This window comes from Callithrix jacchus, chromosome 9, assembly GCF_049354715.1.
Source record: "Callithrix jacchus isolate 240 chromosome 9, calJac240_pri, whole genome shotgun sequence".
Taxonomy (NCBI): Eukaryota; Metazoa; Chordata; class Mammalia; order Primates; family Cebidae; genus Callithrix; species Callithrix jacchus.
Genome location: NC_133510.1, coordinates 99092314 through 99111959, shown reverse-complemented (window position 1 = coordinate 99111959; position 19646 = coordinate 99092314). Strand labels below are relative to the sequence as shown.

At 38.5% G+C, this 19646-nt stretch overlaps 1 protein-coding gene across 3 annotated transcripts in view; it reads left to right on the top strand.

Moving 5' to 3' along the window:
• The first annotated feature begins 39 nt into the window (after positions 1 to 39).
• The window catches only part of LTA4H (leukotriene A4 hydrolase), a 42882-nt gene continuing 23275 nt past the window's right edge, over positions 40 to 19646 (top strand). For 2 of the 3 annotated variants that reach the window (XM_009004402.5, XM_002752882.7), the window contains exons 1-11: positions 40 to 269; positions 6384 to 6514; positions 8265 to 8385; positions 11122 to 11190; positions 13006 to 13110; positions 14109 to 14161; positions 15672 to 15744; positions 16221 to 16361; positions 17558 to 17581; positions 18007 to 18077; positions 19135 to 19246. In XM_009004402.5, the coding sequence (XP_009002650.2) occupies positions 111 to 269; positions 6384 to 6514; positions 8265 to 8385; positions 11122 to 11190; positions 13006 to 13110; positions 14109 to 14161; positions 15672 to 15744; positions 16221 to 16361; positions 17558 to 17581; positions 18007 to 18077; positions 19135 to 19246 (1059 nt within the window). In that variant the 5' untranslated portion in view covers positions 40 to 110. Of the gene's footprint in view, positions 270 to 2862; positions 2981 to 3162; positions 3385 to 6383; positions 6515 to 8264; positions 8386 to 11121; positions 11191 to 13005; positions 13111 to 14108; positions 14162 to 15671; positions 15745 to 16220; positions 16362 to 17557; positions 17582 to 18006; positions 18078 to 19134; positions 19247 to 19646 lie in introns of all 3 variants that reach the window. The other variant, XM_078338094.1, reaches the window with a different exon arrangement.

The window sequence follows — 19646 nt, the reverse complement described above, 5'->3', positions numbered from 1 at the left end:
GCGAATCCCTCCTCTTTTTTTTTTTTTTTTTTAACTCTCACTCCCTCCTCAGGTTCTCAATCGACGAGTCTTCAGGTGTGGGTCGCTGTGCGGCGTGATCCTCCAGAGCCATGCCCGAGGTAGTGGATACTTGTTCGTTGGCCTCTCCAGCTTCCGTCTGCCGGACCAAACACCTGCATCTGCGCTGCAGCGTCGACTTCACTCGCCGGACGCTGACCGGGACTGCAGAGCTCACGGTTCAGTCTCAGGAGGACAATCTGCGCAGCCTGGTATGGTGGGACGCCTGCCCAGTGCCCGCCTCTCCCGGGCCCCCCCGCCCCTCGCCCCTCGCCCCTCGCCCATCGCCCATCGCCCATCGCCCTTCGTCCTTGCGGGCTCCTGGATCTCCCGCCGCGGCCCCTGCCCAGCCCCACGTCTCCATCTGCTCTTCTGTAGCCTCCAGCCAACTCCTGTTCGGCACTTCGTCTTCAGTCCTCAGCTCTCCCACAGCAATCCCCTCTCAACCCAGCTCACGCCTCTGCATCCCTCCCCTCACCCTCCCACTTATACTTAAGTCTCTTTCGCCCCTCGCCGGGATCCTCTCTCCAGTACCTAGGCACATCCAAGCGCCTCGTCCACTCCTCTCAACTCACCCAGCCCTTAGGTGTCATCTTTGCTATATCCCCCATAATCCTAGTTCCCGGCTCTAATTACTCCATGGCCTCCTCATTGCCTCGGCCTGCGGCCCACAACCCCCTTCTCAGGCCCAGGAAAACCCAGCCCCCTGCGCACCCTTCTCGGTCAACAGTCTCACCCAAACCTCAGATTCCATGTACTGTCGATCCCTGATCCCACTGTTCCCTCCCTGGAACCCTGATTTCAATCCGCAGTTCTACAGAGCACCACCTATCCGTCTCCTTCCTAGTTCCCTGGATCTCCCTGCTAGTCGTTCTCAAGCCCCTTAGGATTCCCAGCCCCGGGCAGGCCTCTTCTCTCCGCTCAGCTTTGAAACTTCCAGTCCCTGCTTGCTAACTTCAGGGCGCAGCTCTTTCTCTTCGGGGTCCTTTCTACCTTTGAATCTGATTAACTTTCTTCTGATAATTTAAGGACGGGTGGGACATTCAAGTTTTCTAAGAATGATTCAATACGCTTTATTAATAGTTGGTTCCAAGGAGCCAAGTAATTATATCACTTAGAAAACACGTCTTTCTACAAACTCTGCAACCATTGGAATGAAGAAAGATTGTAGATTCATGGAATGTTATTCAATGATTTTACCTGTATCATTTAACCTGTATTTAATGTTCCTGCTCAAATTGTATTTGGTTTGTACCTTTCACCTGAAGAATTTCATAGAAGAGCATTTTAGAAATAAGAGGGTCATGAAAAGATAGCCAAGTTCGGCTTCTTCACCAGGGCAGGATGCTACATGTGTATTTAACACAGTGTAGCATGGTGAAATGTACTAAAGCACATCAATAAGCAATCAGATCAGGCAGATAAGAATTGGTGGGTTTCAGGCCTCTTTTTCCTATTTGTGTAATAGATCTGCATTTTGATTTCATTAATATGAACTAATAAGTACTTAACTTTCTTACTCTTTGTCCTTTAACATTTTGCTAAACTCATTGATTTGAAAAATAGGTCGATTCCTCTATGTACCGATATGTAATCACCAAAAGTACTATACAAAAGAAAATAAAGGTATTATAAGTAAGAAGGTATCTATTTCCTTGTACATTGCACTTTGGTCTTCTTGAACTACCAGCTATCTTTAATTGCAGTAGCAACTTTGGACAAGACTGAAGTCCTATTACAGTGCAGTTTCTCCTCATTAAACGAACGAACATTTTTATAGCTGTTTGCTGCTTAATATGGCCTCACACTCACCTCTGTTTTGTAAAATAAAAACGTTAAAAAAATTATTATTTCAAGTTCAGGTGTACATGTACAGGTTTGTTATATAGGTAAACTTGTATCATGAGGGTTTGTTGTACATATTATTTTGTCATCCAGGTATTAAGCCTGGTACCCATGCGTTATTTTTCCTTATCCTCTCCCTTCTCCCACCCTCCAACCTCCAATAGGCCCTAGAGTGTGTGTTCCCCAATGTGTGTCCATGTGTTCTCATCACTTTTGTAAAATAAAATCTTTCCCTCTGTTCTATAAATAAGCAAGAATCAGGATGTTTAAATTTTGAAAAGAATGTCCCAATCTAAAAACCTGCTCATTGTCTTAACATTCCCCAAATCTAGAGAAAAGTAGTATTTTAAAATTATGATTTCTGGTTGGCATGTCTGTTTAGCAAACTGGAGCCTGGAATTATAATAAGTTAGATTTTATACAAGGAAGGCAGTTTATAATACAAAATGACATCTGTTTATAATTGCTTATTTATGACAAAAATCTTAGACCAGGAGCTTATCCTTATTAATTAATATTTATTTAAAGTTAACTTGTTTCTTTCCTCCAGTGAATTGTGGACTCTTGAATGTAGGGACTGTTTCATAACTCTTTGTGTCTCAAATTCCTACTATAGTCTATTTCTGGCATGTAGAGGACATTCAGAAGTTTGATTAATGGAGGAATTCAATTAGAAAACAGTGCTTAAGCTTAACATGGGCTACAATGATAATAGTGCAAGCTGTATTTCAGAGGTGAGATGGGAAGACCCATGCAGTGCCAGTGCTGAGTGAAGAGAGAGACGGCATGTCTTCTTTTCCTCTCCATTCTTGGAGTCTGTGATGTTGAGGAATTGCTTAATCAGACAAATTCTCAGCTTTCTAAAATTCTTTTCAAATTTTGGTTTATTTACACTGACATTTGATCCTCCAAATTGATGATGACTTTCAAACATTTGTTTCTTTTCATTGAAACTTTCAGAAATATATAGGTGTTCTTTTGGTTTGCGGCTCAAAGAGGTTTTAGTGTCACGGGCAAGGCAGAAGCCCGCAGTTGAACAACAGGTATTTCTGACTGCAAATCATCTTGTCTTCACTAAGTAAGTGGCTGACTGGGAATCAAATCAAGGTGGTTTTTCAGTTTTAGTTTTAGTTTTGTGTTTCATCCATAAACCCATGTTTCCCCCCCCATCATATCCCTGTAGATAGAAAGTAGAAAATGTAAATACAGACATCATAATGAGGCATAAAGCTTTTTTTAAAAAACTCTGCTTTTTTCTAGAAAGAATGGAGACTGCTTGAAGCAACATATATTATATAAGATAAAAAATAATGAAATGACTTGGAGGAAGAGAGAATAAGGATAGGAGAAACAAAATCCACATCATAAAGCCCTCTATACATTAAAAGAAGTGGGCCACAGGGTTGACATGGAGCTTCCTACTGGCCTGTGCAAAAAAGGAATCAGATATATATTCCATCTGAAGTGATCAGCTGCCAAGAAGTACAACTGATTTTTGGAGGGTTTGTGGGGGAGGCATTGTTCAAAGAGTATACTGTGAAATATAGCAAATTATGTCCCATCACTAGTAGAGCTTTTTCTTTTAACTGTATGTCAGCATCTTGGCCTTGCACATAGTTGATCCTTAACAAATGTTTCTTTAAAAGTACCAAATCCAACTTGTCCACTCTCTAGTTTTCTTTATTTTTCTTTCTTATTATAATTTTTGACCAATTTTTTAAAAATAACGTCACTGAAATTTGAAGGGGAATTTTCAAAAGTAATTTGCAAATGATAGTTGAGGCTTAGGACTTGAGATAAACAGCTTAAACATTGCATTTTTTGTTTTCTCTTGGTCTAGGACCTGCTTCAGGCATTAATTGACACCTAGTGTTTTTGAGACACAGTGCTAAAGCCTGGGAATACAGACCTAAGTAACATTCTCTGTTTTAGAAGCCTCAGTCTAATGGAAAAAGAAATCATTATAATGCAGTACAATGTCTTATAGGAAAGGGTAGGGCCAACTGCAGTACAAACACAGGGAATATCAAAATGTTTCACAAAAAAAGAGTTGTCCCTGTGACACTGTGACACTTCTGATTCTGAACAGATTTGGAAAGTTTAGGCAATATAGAAAACACAATATGTTCCACTGGGAAATGACTAAGTTAATTCATCTATATAAGCATGAGTTGTTATAAACACAATATACTCAAATCAAGTTTTTAAAACAAATTACCTTTGAATAGCTATTCAGATCTAGGTATGATGAAGAGACTAGAGAGGTACTAGGATATGAAGGAGTAACCCTATTATTTTTAATAAGCTATAAACCATATCCTCTACTAATTTATAGTAAGTATAACAGATGCAGTACCCCAAAAGAAAGTGTCCTGAAATAAATAATTGCCCATTAGAAGGTATTCTCATATCAAATTCAGCTCTCTTAAAAAGATAAGAAAAGGAAAACAAACCAGGGTGGAAATTTCTTCCCAAACAAAAATTGTTGACTCCAGAGAGGTGGGAATCAAGTTTAGTGATTGTCCTTGTGACAATTTCTGAGCTTATTATGCCTGGTTAGCTAATATAAAAGAGGGGCAGCTTGGGAATGGCGGGTTCTTGGCCTTGAAGCCAGGCCAGATTTCAGAAAAGGAAAAAAAAGCCAGAGGTAGGGAGATTTGATGGAAAGCAGTTCTACCAGTCCAGGGCCTGACCTGGGATAGTAGTGGAAGGAAAGGAAAAGTTTTGAAGACATTGTGAAAGAACAACTTCTAAGTGGCTGCGTGGGATTAGGAACTGGGATCAAACCTTAGGTGACTGGAAGAATTCCTTTAACAGAATCAGGAAGTCTGGGGAGGAAGCTGATTTAGGGAGTATAAGAGTCATGTTTGGAATTTTTAGGAGCCTATGCAATATGAGGTGCTATGTCCCATGGAAATGTTGATCAGGCAATTAGACTGACGTCCTGGGGAGGGAATACAACTGTAGAAATAGAATGGCAGGCATCTTCATAGAGATACTAGTTGAAGATGTGGGCATGAGTAAGAGCTAGGGAGTGAAGAATATGGCAAGAAAATCAAAGGACCGGGCCCGGAACATTGGAATACAGCCATAATTGGGAGTTGGAATAAATAAGGGGAAAGGAAAAAAAATTAGACGAAAAACCATTTGTGATTTATGTGTACAGGCAAAGAAGCGAAGGAAGGGGTTTTAACCAGATGACATGGTCCATAAGGGCTGTGAGTAGACAGAGGTCAACGTTATTGGACAGAAAAGACTTTGTTGATTGGGGTGGGGATTGCCCTTTCCATAGCAAAGGAGCTAGAAGCCAGACTGAAGAAGGTGAGAGGGAGAATAATTGATGAGGAAGTAGTAGCAGCCATAAATTGTCCTTGGAGGTTAAGAAAGGAAGGAGGGGCCGGGCGTGGTGGCTCAGGCCTGTAATCCCAGCACTTTGGGAGGCAAAGTTGGTGGATCACCTGAGGTTAGGAGTTTAAGATCAGCCTGGGCAACATGGTGAAACTCCCTCTCTACTAAAAATACAAAAATTAGCTGGGCATAGTGGTGCCTTCCTTTAATCTCAGCTACTTGGGAGGCTGAGACAGGTGAATTGCTTGAGCCCAATTCAAGGAGACAGAGGTTGCAGTGAGCCAAGATTGTACCACTGCACTCCAGCCTGAGCAACACAGTGAGACTCCCATCTCAAAAAGGAAGGAGGAAAACTAGAGTAGTTAGTGGGTAGATCCATCAAGTGGAATTTTGTTTATAGTTAGGAAACAGTCTTGTGGCATAGGAAGGTTCAAAATTCTAGGATAGGAGATTGATTGAGAAATAATTAAAGGTTATGATTTCTAGGGCTCAGGATTTGGGGGATAGAAAATACTCCAACACTTGTTGCCTCTCCTTCCTGCCCAAAGCAGTTAGTTGTCCTTAATTGGCCATGGCAAGTAGATATGGTCCCCAACCCTCTGCAGAAGCATTTGGTCCAAGTTGCCATACCAGGTTGGGCTTTTTCTAGATATACAACAACAGTGATATGCAGTCTGCTGATTTGCTTAATGAATGCAAAGGTTGAAAATACATGGGAGTTGGACTACATGAGTTCTAGGAGGAAATATATTGTGTAGTATATTGAGGAGCCAGAGTGAAAGAAACTTAAGTTATAGGTAAAGTTTTTCATAATAGAGAAAATTTTAGGAGACAGAAGCAAACATATTTTGATTTAGATTTGACTATTACTTTAAAGCCCCAAATTTGTGTGACTGTCCTAGGGTTACTTAACAATATATATGCAAATCTTAGAACCCCAAAATTTTCAGGACGCTTAGAGTCCGAAAAAATGAGACCCGGACTTACTTTTGATTTCTTTAATTCTTGTAATTTCACTCTGTATTTTACTCTCCACAAGCAACTAGTTGTTGTAATCTATATCTAATACTAGTTTTTTTTTTTTTCCTGCTAAATAAAACAATTTTCTTACTATTTAAAAATGCTGATTTTAGGTCTTGGATACTAAGGACCTTAAAATAGAAAAAGTAGTGATCAACGGACAAGAAGTCAAATATGCTCTTGGAGAAAGACAAAGTTACAAGGGATCGCCAATGGAAATCTCTCTTCCTATCGCTTTGAGCAAGTATGAATGTCGTGATCTTTCTCTTTTATAGCTAAATCGTAGGGGAAAATATTTTTAACTAATATAGATGTTTTTTCTTTTTAAAATTTAGTTTGTAAATATGTAATGATTGGTATACTACTTCTGATCCGTTCAGATTGAAGTTGGTACAGCAGTATATAATTTTATATACTTAGGATACTAAAAACACTGTTTGTATATAATCCTCACAACAAGGACTTTGGGAACTGTAGTTTTTAAATGATTCATCCTTTCACTAATATCTAGAGTGATGGTGGGGGCATGCCATCATAAGGAGGCATTTCAAGATAACCTGGGCAGCTTTTACAAGCTGTATACTCCTTGCCTGTGCCCCAGAGGCCAGCTGCATTTATTAATGGGACAATGATAATGCCAAAGGTAGAACTGTTATGGTGTTGCAATCTTGGGATAAGTGCTTTAAGTGCTTTCTTTTATCTAAGTCTTACAGTGGCCCTGCTGGTATGATCTACACTTAAAGATGAGGAAAGGGAACCTTTTAGAAATAACTTACTCAAGAAAGCGGCAACCAGAATTGTCCTGTTGGGGGTATATGCCACCTCTTGATATATTGGGGAAGGGAAAAAGGGTGAAAACTTTTGGCCTAGAACAAGGGTGAGCTACCCTAGTTATTCAGTGGCCAGTGTTTTCATGCCTTCTCTTTCCCTTTAAGAGAAGGGAAACCCTTAAGTCTAACTTGTGAGGTAGCTGTTATTCACCCCATTCCTTAAGGAAACTGTGGCATAGGGAGGTCAAATAATTTGCCCAAGTTTATAGTACCAGTAAGTGGTAGAGTCAGGATTCGAACATGGGCAGGGCTGCTGGTCTCTAAGGCTCTTGCTGTTACCTTATTATCCATGCTTCTCAAGCTGTCTGGGATAAAAGACTAGTTTTTGTCCTCTTCAATCTGCCATAGACTAATACTTTTGTAAAATGCAATAAAAATGAAATAGGAGGAAGAGATGAAATACAAGCACACATTTTTTTATTATTAGATTCAACAGACATAAAAATGACTCTGAAAGTTTTGCAGTGCTGACTCTCACTTGAGTCAGTCTGGTCCTGTCTTTTCCTGGGCCAATAACACTTTGCAGACTAGCACTGCTCTCTATCATGCTGTGGCACCTGCTGCTGTGGTAGTTGAAACTCCAAAATGATTTCTGTCACTTTTTCACTCTAATAAAAGATTAAATGAGGCTGGGTATGGTGGCTCATGCCTATAACCCCAGCACTTCGGGAGGCTGAGGCAGGCAGATCACAAGGTCAGGAAAGCAAGACCATCCTGGCCAACATGGTGAAACCCTGTCTCTACTAAAAAAAAAAAAAATACAAAACTTAGCTAGGCTTAGTGGCACACGTGTGTAGTCCCAGCTACTCAGGAAGCTGAGGCACATGAATTGCTTGAACCCAGGAGGTGGAGAAAAAAAAGATTAAATGATATCACAGATGCAACCTACGTGACACACAATGGGGAACTCAACCCATGTTAGTTGCTGTTACGCCTTTGCTAGCAATTAGCATGGGAGAAGTCAGAAGACCCAAAGGCAGGGATTTGGGAAGGAAAACTGAGAGGAGACTTACCCACTGAGGATGCGGCATTCGTGGAGCTTACTGTCAGTCAGTGATGAGAATGCATACTATATGACTTATATTATTCGGTGTATGTATTCTGAGTTTAAATTTTAACTAGATGGAATTATACTCTACTAATACATTTATTTCTTTCATATAGAAATCAAGAAATTGTTATAGAAATCTCCTTTGAGACCTCTCCAAAATCTTCTGCTCTTCAGTGGCTCACTCCTGAACAGACTTCTGGGAAGGAACACCCATATCTCTTTAGTCAGTGCCAGGTAAAAAGGATTCCAGAATGATTTCTGATGCAGAAAATTCCCAGCACATAGGATTGAATGAAGCAAAATGAACAGTGGTTTTATGATATGTGGGTTTTACCTAATGTAATGTTTTAATTTATCTTACAGAAACATAGACAGATTATGTATCTTCATTTTGTCGTTCACTATGAATACACTCATGCATTATTTTAAATAAGAAGCTTCTTTCAGTTTGGAAATATGTCCACCTAGATTGGACTTTCTAGGTCTGCTCAGAACTTGGCAGAGAGTAGGTATTCAGTAAATAGTCAGAAAATGGAGGAAAAATATTAATAAATAACATGTACTGGTTATGAAAAATGCTAATAGTAAAGAAATGGAAAGTGAAAGATTTAATTTCCAAACCTTTGCCAGACGCCATTGTCCAGAGGTAACCACCGTTGAATGTAGTGGTGAATATGGTAACCGCCATTGAATATGGAAAGCTATGGATTGTAGCTTTCCATATTTTTCTTAAACTTTTACAAACATATGTATTATATAAATATATTAGTTGTATCTTTAAAATTACATGACTTGAACTACTTCTGTTTTATGTTTTAAAACTAAGGGTAAAGAGCCATACAATTAGAGACAACCTGTCACAAGGATAATGCATTTCAGGGTGCCTTCTGAAAGAAAAAGACCTACTTTTCATAATAATCAAATAATTTATAATTAAAGGAACTGACTCATTTGAAGAAGCATTTCGCTGGGTTCTTTGTATGTTTCATCCTCCCAACATTCCTGTGTGTTAGGCTCAAATTTGAATACAAGTTCATTTTAAAAAGGAATTAGCCAGAGTTAGATTCCATCTAAAAAAAAAAAAAAAAGGAATTAGCAAATGAATCAGACCTGTTTACTTTCTGTGGACACTTGAAACATCTTTTTAATCGAAGAAATCCTCAGTTTAATAATCTAAAAGAGATATAATGTTCTACACAAGATTGCACAAGTTGCACAATCTCTATCTCATGAATATCTGATTTTCAGGCAGTGTTTCTTAATAGAATGTCTATTAACTAAAGTTGGCAAGAAATGTAAGATTTGTGAGTCATAAAAATGTTAATTTTGAATATATTCCATTTCTTATTGGCAGCAATGTTGGGAATATGGGAAACATTTCAGCTCAATTAATAAATTATTACAGCTGATAGGAGACATGTAGACATGATTTTGTTTGATGAATTTGCTTACAGTTGTTCTGTATGCATATTTGCCTGGGTTTGGTCTTATCCAATGAGATACATTTAAAAACCCCTTTGGTATTGCCATGTCATCTAACTAGAGACCATTAAGGAACTCTAGAGGCATGGTCTTGGAACTTTATTTTGGGAGAGAGAACCAGGTAGCTCTTCTAGTCCTACAGGTAGCTCTTCTAGTCCTACTTAATCCATCTAGAGGTTCTTTAGGAGCCTGTATCTTTGGAGAATTTTCTAGAACTGAAACGAAAAGACCTGGAGTTTGGGGGTTTTAAGAAAGTTTGTGGTAGGATGAAGTATGTTTAGGATTTGTAATAGCTTCAGAGAAGGGAGTTAATATCAGAATTCCTTTAAGTTTAGTAGACTGTCTTAATTTAGTAGACTGTCTCAATGCGTTTCCATTGCTTACCAGCAGTAGACAGACTTATTTAAATAGACCAGGTATAAAATTATAGGTGCTCTTTTTTATTTTTTGATATATGGTTTTACTGTATTGCCCAGGCTATAGTGCATTGGTGGGAACTTGGGTCACTGCAGCCTATAACTCCTGGGCTCAAACTATCCTTTCACCTCAGCCTCCTGAGTAGCTGGGACTACGGGGTGTGCACCACCATGCCTAGCTAATTTCTTTTGTGTAGAGGTAGGATCTCACTATGTTCCCCAGGCTGGTCTCAAACTCTGGAGCTCAAGCAATTCTCTCATCTGAGCCTCCCATAGTGCTGGGATTATAGGAGTAAGCCATGGCACCCGGCCTCTGGCCGTACTGGATGGAACCAATGTTAATAGCAGATTAGTATGGCAGCAGAGAAACACTTTGCCTATGATTTGAATGAATATGTCTAGATGGTATTGAGAGAGACTGTTCTTTCTGCCTTCTTTGCATCTTTGTTTTTACTTTCAAGATTTGCTGCAAGATTGAAGTGTCAAGACTATAGCAACATTTTTCAGGCTGTGTTCATTAGGACATAGAGAGATTAAACCAGAGAGAAATGGGTTTTGTGTTAAAATAAGTGTAAGAAACAGGTTTCTTTATTGTAGGTCTTTTCAGAGCCTTCTGGAGTGTAATGTTCAGTGGCTCTGCAAGACATCGGTGCAGTATGCCATGCTTCTCAGGTCTGTTTCACTACAGAGCCCCTTTTTCTCAGGTTTCTAAAAGCTTCTCACTGGGCACTACTGTCACCCAGAGCATAGAGTAGGAAACACTACTTAACAGTTTCTCCATGCTTCAGCTGAAATGTGAGAGTTAACCACAGATTAAAGTGGAAACTCTAATTTTGTAAAAGTCCAAGAATCTATTTTTGGACTTTAAAAGATCCCAAGAAATGAGACCTGTTTTAAATAAATAAATAAATAAATAAATAAATAAATAAATAAATAAATGTCTGTGTGTGTGTGTGTGTGTGTGTGTGTGTGTGTGTGTCTAAGAACAATGCTGCAATTTTTAATGATTTCTTAATGACTTGATTTATAAGAAAGAGAAATAACTATTTCTTCTTGTTTCTCCCTCTTTCAGGCCATCCACTGCAGAGCAGTCCTTCCTTGTCAGGATACTCCTTCTGTGAAATTAACCTATACTGCAGAGGTAATTATTACAAATTATTAGATGAATTAAATGATGCAAATCAGCAAATACAGTATAAATGATAAGCAGATATATTAATTGAATTCTTAGAGCTAGAATTATTTATTTTTCTATTTTCCTCCTATTAGAATTATTTTTCTTAATGAAATTCTACCTGAAATATATAAAAAAGAGGCTGTGGCACTCATTCTGAATCTCTACTTTAAAAGCAGTTTTAAACATTTTAACTGTGGAAAAAAAGGAAATGGAAGCCAATCTGACAGTTAAAAAGGAATTCAGGATCTTAGATGTAAAAATAAGAACTTAGGAACAATTGTTACTTAACTTTTAAAAATTGACATTTGCAGGATTCAGGTTTCTATAAATGCATTCTGTAGCCATATAAACCTAGTGGGCATGTATTCCAGACTTGTCTGTATACAATGTCAACTTATTCCTTTGGTAGGTACCGCTAATCCTTTTTGGAAAAGGTGGACTATAATTACTAAATAATCCCTATATCAGAGGCTAGACCTACTTAGACCAAGCAAATAGAATGAGTACCAGCCCGTATTTATGGGGACTTCTTACTTCCCAAATCATCCCACAACCATATTACACCTAGGATAGTGCAATGATGTATTATACTTGGAGGCAAAGAATTCCAGGGCTCTGGTTCTTCTCTACCACTTAATAACTGTGTGAAGTCCCAGCTACTCGGGTGGCTGAGGTGGGAAGATCACTTGAACTCAGAAGTTCAAGGCCAGCCTGGGCAACAGAGCAAGACCCCATTTCTAAAAAAATAAATAAATAATAATGTGACCCGTGAGCAAGTTTTATGACCACAACCTAAGTTGCTCATATATATAACGTATCACCACCTAAATGAAGGAAGGTGGCTAAACCACATTATTTCCTGAAGGCTTTTGTGCTTTAGAATCTATAATTATTGTAGCACTGGTTCAGGAGCTCCGAATTCTGTGCCTCCCTCATCAGAGTTTTGCATCCTGAGCCATGCAAGAAGAAATGAAACTTTAGCCCCTACTGGAATGTATTCTTGCTTGATCTTTAATACTTGGCAGAGTCCTTTATTCTGGCATTCGTCAGAAATCAAACTTGCAGAATCACGGAGCTAGGATACACAGTTAAATGACCCATAAGGGTCTTTTCCATACAGATTTCCGGAGAAAATTGCTTCACAGTTTTTGGCAATAAATTTTAATTTTTCACAGCTACTACTTTTAAAAGATTCCTCTATTTGTAACTCCAAGTATGAAAAAAAAGTTGTTCAAAACTATTCTGTCCTACAGTGAGTATAATGTCCTTTTGAATCTGTTTTATGAGTGTCTGGGGAACAGGGATGGTGGCTGCCATTGCCAGGCGTGGTGCTGGACTCTTATTTATTTCTTGCAACAAGCCTTTGAAGTTTTACACTTATTTGTTGGGGAAACTGAGGCTCAGGGGATATATTTATTTGCCCAAGTTTGTTCAGTTAGTTAGTAGGTGGCAGAGCTGGGATTTTAATCCAGTTTCTACCAAAACTCTGCTCTTAATGTACATGGGTGAATGGATAGAAATTAACGTTTGCTTTTAAAGAAGCCAGTTTTCCATATTGCTAATTTTATTTATAAAACTGATATATATACATATATACTTTCTGTATAGATATATATACTTTATATATATATATATACATATATATGTATATATATATGCATATACTTTCTGTGTTCATAGTCTATTAGTCAAGGACAGGAAAAGGTTATTTTACATATGTAGTTTAAGACACATAGAAGCTTTTATTTATGACTAGAAATGATTTGTCTCCTTGATTAGGTGTCTGTTCCTAAAGAACTGGTGGCACTTATGAGTGCTATTCGTGATGGAGAAGCACCTGACCCAGAAGACCCAAGCAGAAAAATATACAAATTCATCCAAAAGGTAAGGTCCTATGGTCTAGGTTTTTGTTTTCATTGGCAGTAAACTACAATTAGCTTGTACACCTCCAGAGGGCAAAATTACTTTTGAAATATTTCAGAATTTTGAGAACAGCTTTTGGTTTTTAATTTCTTCATTTCTTTTTCTTTTGTGCTTTTAAAGGGTTTTGTCCTACTTACAGAATGTTGCATTGAAGAGAGGGTTTGTTGTAGGGACAGTAGGGAGCGTGCCTGTTTTCACTTTCCCTCACTCCAGTCAGGGGCTGGCTTCCTGTTTTTTTGTGTTCTTATGCTTTCACCTACCCTGATACTATGGTGTGGGCAAGTGGCTGTTGAGAGTGACTGCAGATGGAGGAGTCAAGACCGAAAAAGCACTCAGTTACAGTCCTGGTAATTAGACAGATATCTTTGACCTTTAATGAACAGCATGTGTATGGATGCGGGTGAGAAAGAGAGAGAGAGAGACAGAGAAAGAGTTTTCTTAATTGACCTCACAATGGATAATTTGGCTTCCATTCCAGCTTCTGTGGTTCCAAGCTCCCATAACTTTGGCATCTACTTATTGTCAAGTTACTCTGTCTCTACAACATGCCAATAGTGCTTTGAAACATAAAGGAATTAAAAAACAAAACATTTTAAAAATCAGAAGGAAAAAGACAAACACACAGGAAAAGCACAGTTGCTTCCTGTAGATTACTTTTTCAGGCATGCTTAAAATGCACCTTTTAATATTATGTGTGATCTTGTTTTTCACATGTGAGAAGCTTTTGTTCCAAGTAGAATAAAAGGAAAATAGATGTTTTGAACAATGTTTTGTATCACAATTTCAAGCTATATGTTACAAATGAGAACTATATGAGAAGTATAAAAGGAAAGTTATCCCTACTAATATTAGGAGATTTAAAAGGGAATTTACTTACTTTTAAATCTGAATTGACTTACTGCGTGACACTTGTGAACACTAATGGAAGCCTGGCGTGTGCTTTTGTTTGCCCTCTTTAGGTGCCGATACCCTGCTACCTGATTGCTTTAGTTGTGGGAGCTTTAGAAAGCAGGTGAGCTTTTGGAAAAATTTTCAGGTTTGTGAAAAGATCAAAACTTAGGCATCTTGAACGTCTCTCAAGGTTAATTGGTTGACGATTTGCCTATTTCTTCAGATAATCAAGCCGACAGCTCTAGAAAAATTCAAATCTAAATATAAAATGTAGGCAACAAATTAATTTTACATTTAAAAATCTTGACCAGTTACCCCTTAGATTTTTCAAGTATTCCAAATGAGCTTTACCTTTAGTTAGAGATCTGGATTCTCTTGTAAGCTGGAACAAGTCACTCTTAATCTCTGTTTCCTTATCCTAGAAATGATAATGTCTTACATTGCTACCCCATAGGGTGGTTATGTGAAACAAATTAGATAAAATACATTAAAGCACTTGGAAGCCTACAAATATTACAGATATGTAAGATATTTTATTAATGTTTTACCAATAGCTTGAGTGCCCTTTCTTCTTAATTTTTTGTTTCTTAGTTTTAAACACACTTAACTGTTTTTTTAAGTGTGCCATTCAGTAGTGTTGAATATATTCACACTGTTGTGAAACAGATCTTCAGAAATTTTTTATTTTGCAAAACTGAAACTCTGTAGCATTAAATAGAGCTCCTCTCCCCAACCTCCACCGCCAGCCCCTGACCGCCTATTCTGTTTTCTGCTCCTGTGAATTTGACTACTTTAGATACCTCACATAAGTAGAATCATACAGTATGATTTTATCTTTTTGTGTCTGGCTTATTTCATCTGGTGTAATGACCTTAAGGTTTATCCAAGCTATAGCATCTGACAGGATTTCCTTCCTTTTCTATTTGTTTCTTCTTATAGAAGAGTATTCAACCTTTAAGTGCATAGCAAAGTTTATACCCCTTCCTTTTCTAGAATAGTCTTGTAGGCTGGGCTCAGTGGTTCAGGCCTGTATTCCCATTTTGGGAGGCCAAGGTGGGAGGATTGCTTGAGCCCAGGAATTCGAGACCAGCCTGGGCCACATAAATGAGCCCATGTCTCTACAAAAAAATCAAAAATTAGTCGGGCATGGTGGTATATGCCTGTAGTTCCAGCTGCTCAGGAGGCTGAGGTAGAAGGATTACTTGAGCCCAGGAGGCAGAGGCTGTGGTAAGCTGTGATGGTGCCACTACACTCAGCCTGGGAAACAGAATGAGACCCTGTATCCAATAGTTTCTTATGAGTTGTGACTGGATTTCTGTAATTGTGAGATTGAGGCATCCCTCAATGAGACTCTCAAGAGGTCTTATAAGAGGCAACAAACTAATTGGGGACACTTTGCCTCTGATTTTCCTGTGGCCTAGCCTGTACCTCCTTAGAGAGCTGCATATCTATTGCTGCATATACAACAGCAGGTTTGCAGCTCATGCCATATAACCTCATCCCTTTCCCAGAAGCACATGGTAAATGTACTCTCACTGTAAGGTTTTGTCTACAAGACGTTAAATACCTTTTAGCATCAGATGGACCATTTGCTGTGAATTTCTTTGTAATTAAGCTTTTTAATCTTGCAGACAAATTGGCCCAAGAACTTTGGTGTGGTCTGAGAAAGAGCAGGTGGAAAAGTCTGCTTATGAGTTTTCTGAGGTTGGTCATGTAGTTTTCCTTTGTAGTCACTGTGATAGACAGTAGATTGAAGATTTTCAGTGTCAAATGTGATAGTTTTAAGTGATACAGGGAAAAAATCAGATTGTCTTTTATGTAGATTTGTAGTTGCTACATTCTTTTTATCCTTTTCATTTAAAGTAAGCATCAACTTGTAAACTTCACAGAAAGCAGTATATGATTTTAAGAAATGTACATAGGCAGGTGATGAACAATGAGAACACATGGACACAGGGAGGGGAGCACTACACACTGGGGTCTCTTGGGGGGAATAGGGGAGGGACAGTGGGGGAACAGCTGGGGAGGGATAGCAGCAAATCACACTGCCATGTGTGTACCTATGCAACTATCTTGCATGTTCTGCACATGTACCCCAAAACCTAAAATGCAATAAAAAAAAAAGAAATGTACAATGGTGATAATTAAGAGATACAAACATATATGTGTTGATTTTTCAGACTGAATCTATGCTTAAAATTGCAGAAGATCTGGGAGGACCATATGTATGGGGACAGTATGACCTATTGGTCCTGCCACCGTCCTTCCCTTATGGTGGCATGGAGAATCCTTGCCTTACTTTTGTAACCCCCACTCTACTGGTAAGTGTAATATTTCTTCGTTTGAAATTGCCATCTTTCAAAAATCAACTTAGCTAGAAAGAACCTTAAGAGTCCTAATAGTGTGTGTGTGTGTGTGTGTGTGTATGTAAAGAACTTGAGAGTCCTAATAATGTATATACATATAAAAATCTTTCTCTTGTTCATGTATCCCTTGTTTCTTATTTTATTGTTTATTGTGGTTATCACAATCTCGTTTCTTTTTTGTTTTGAGATGGAGTCTGGCTCTGTTGCCCAGGCTGGAGTGCAGTGGCATGATCTTGGCTCACTGCAACCTCTGCCTCCCGGGTTCAAGTGATTCTCCTGCCTGAGCCTCCTAAGTAGCTGGGATTACACACGCACACCACCACACCTTACTAAGTTTTGTATCTTTAGTAGAGACAAGGTTTCACCATGTTGGCCAAGATGGTCTCGATCTCATGACCTCATGATCCACCTGCCTCAGCCTCCCAAGTGCTAGGCTTATAGGCATGAGCCACCACGCCCGGCCTTACTCTCGTTTTCGAAAGGAAAATAATCTGGCCATTTGGGGAAGGAGAATATTATGTTCATGGTATTTGGGGATGTTGGGTGTGGGGGTGCTGTGTAACAACAATTCATTGGTAAATTATGTATCCAAGACAAACAAACTAAATCATTTACATTTGGTAAATTAAAAAAAATTCAGGTACAATGAAAAAAAATTAGTATACCATGTATAGGAAAGGATTAGGCCCATGGCACACTGCTGTGTTTAATATGCCTGTGAGCTACTTTAAATTCTTCCTAGAACCAAATGAGTGATGAATTAGCAATAAAATAAGTAAAATACACCACAGAATACTCTAAAGTTTTATTTAATATATTTTGGGTAATAGGAGAGCACGAAAGTGATGGGTAAATAAGAGCAGATATAAAAATGGAAGTAGAAGGAATGTTTCATGGAAGTTAGACACAAATAGACTGGCTCTCATTGTATTGCAAAAATTTCCTAGAATTAGGGCAAGAAAGAATGATGCTAATTTTTAGTTCTGTATTTTTTTGTGTTTTCAGTTAATGTCTCTTTTAACCTCTTTGATGTGCTGTAGTAGAAATGCAGTGAACCACCAGCGCCAGTATACTAGGTGTTTAGGTAGGCAGTGTTTTAGATAGTCTGTAATTTGATTACTAAAATATTAATGTAATTTTTTTTTTTGTAGGCAGGAGATAAGTCACTCTCCAATGTAAGTTAAACTTTTTCATTATGGCTTTACCGTCAAAAAGTGTTACATCAACAGATTTTAAAACGCTCCTTGCATTTTTATGTTAAAGATAGGGTTATAAAAGACAATTTGGGGACTCTTGTCACATTATTATATTAATTAGATTTAATAGATTTCAGGAAATTTTATGATCTTTTCATATATTTGTGAAATATGTTTAATGCAGTGATTTATCTAGTATTTTCTAAGTAATTTTTGTTTTCTAATTACTTTATATCATATTTGTATGTGTGCCTTTGGTTAAATTAAAGATTGTTGCTGAACTAACTCCCTGAAAGTCTCAGCTAATATTTTTTAAAAATTGAGTAACATGGAGTATTTACAGAATGGGTTATTTTAGGTTGATAATTAGTCTTTCTATTAATCACTTACACTGTTTTCTGTAGGTCATTGCACATGAAATATCTCATAGCTGGACAGGGAATTTAGTGACCAACAAAACTTGGGATCACTTTTGGTAAGATTTTTGTTATGATTTATTTATTGGTTCTTATTATTGATTTTTTTTTTCCCTTGCCTCTTACTACTCAGAATTGTTTTGTGTATATCTCGTTTTTCTTCGTTACCATCTCTTTGGTAGGCAGGGATTTTTTAATTGGAGACAAGGTCTCACTGTGTTGCCCAGGCTGTAGTGGAGTGGTGTGATCTCTGATAACTGCAACTCCAGGGTTGCAATCCTCCCTCCTCAGCCTCCCAAGTGGCTGAGACTACAGGCACATGCTACTGTGCCTGGCTAATTTTTGTATTTTTTGTAGAGACGGGATTTTACCATGTTGCCCAGGCTGGTCTCGAACTCCTGAGCTCAAGTAGTCTGCCCACCTCTGCCTCCCAAAGTGCTAAGATTACAGACATAAGCCACTGTGCTTAGCCAACAGAAATTTTTTTTTTTTTGAGATGGAATCTCACTCTGTTGCCCAGGCTGGGGTGTAGTAGTACGATCTTGGCTCTCTGCAACCCCTGCCTCCCAGTTCAAGCGATTCTTATGCCTTAGCCTCCTGAGTAGCTGGGACTACAGATGCATGCCACCACACCCGGCTAATTTTTGTATTTTTAGTAGAGATGGGGTTTTGCCATGTTGGCCAGGCTGGTCCCGAACTCCTGACCTCAAGTAATTCGCTCGATTGGCCTCCCAAACTGCTAGGCTTACAGATGTGGACCACTGTGCTCAGACAACAAGGATTTTTTTTTTAATTCCGTAACACTTATTATAGTGTTAGGTTCAGTCTAGGTGTTAAGTTTATGTTTATCTAGAGTTCCTGATATAGTCACACTTTTAACATATGGGCATGCAAGAGCAGAACCAGGGCTTAACTTTCCCTGCTGCCATCTGCTGGGCTGGGCTTCCCATTGGTCTGGATTGACTGCCTGGGAGCCAGAGTTGGATTAGACTGTAGTGGTCATGCCTTACAACTGCTTTCCTCTGTAGAAAAGCCAAAAAGAAAATATCTTCTTGATTGAAATGTCTTTTCTTCTCTGCTCTGTCCGTGTTTTTATTAAAACAATTTTTTTTTCAGGTTAAATGAAGGACATACTGTGTACTTGGAACGCCACATTTGCGGACGATTGTTTGGTGAAAAGTTCAGACATTTTAATGCTCTGGGAGGATGGGGAGAGCTACAGAATTCGGTAAAGGAGTCTCAAAGTTTTAAAAACCTTCATCCGAAGTTGTATAGGTGTTAAAAACTGAGTTTTTGTAAAAGCACCTTTACTATGTAGCAACCAAAAAGTCATTTTTACAAATGTGGAAAGTGAAGTCAATGCTGGTATAACACTATATTGATCCCATGCCATTCATTGTTCTATGTAAGGTAGTTTTGGTGACCTGGTCTAAACTGGGAGCTATGGGACCTCACTGGTCTTTGCTATTAATATAGCTGTTTACTGTGTTTGAATTTTATTTGGTACATTTATGTCATTTTTAAATGCTGCCTCCAGAAAGCCGAATTTGCTGACCAGGCATTAAATCATTTTTCTAGTCTTTTTATAAGAATAAAGCCTATATTATTCAGCAAGAAATATCAGAGAA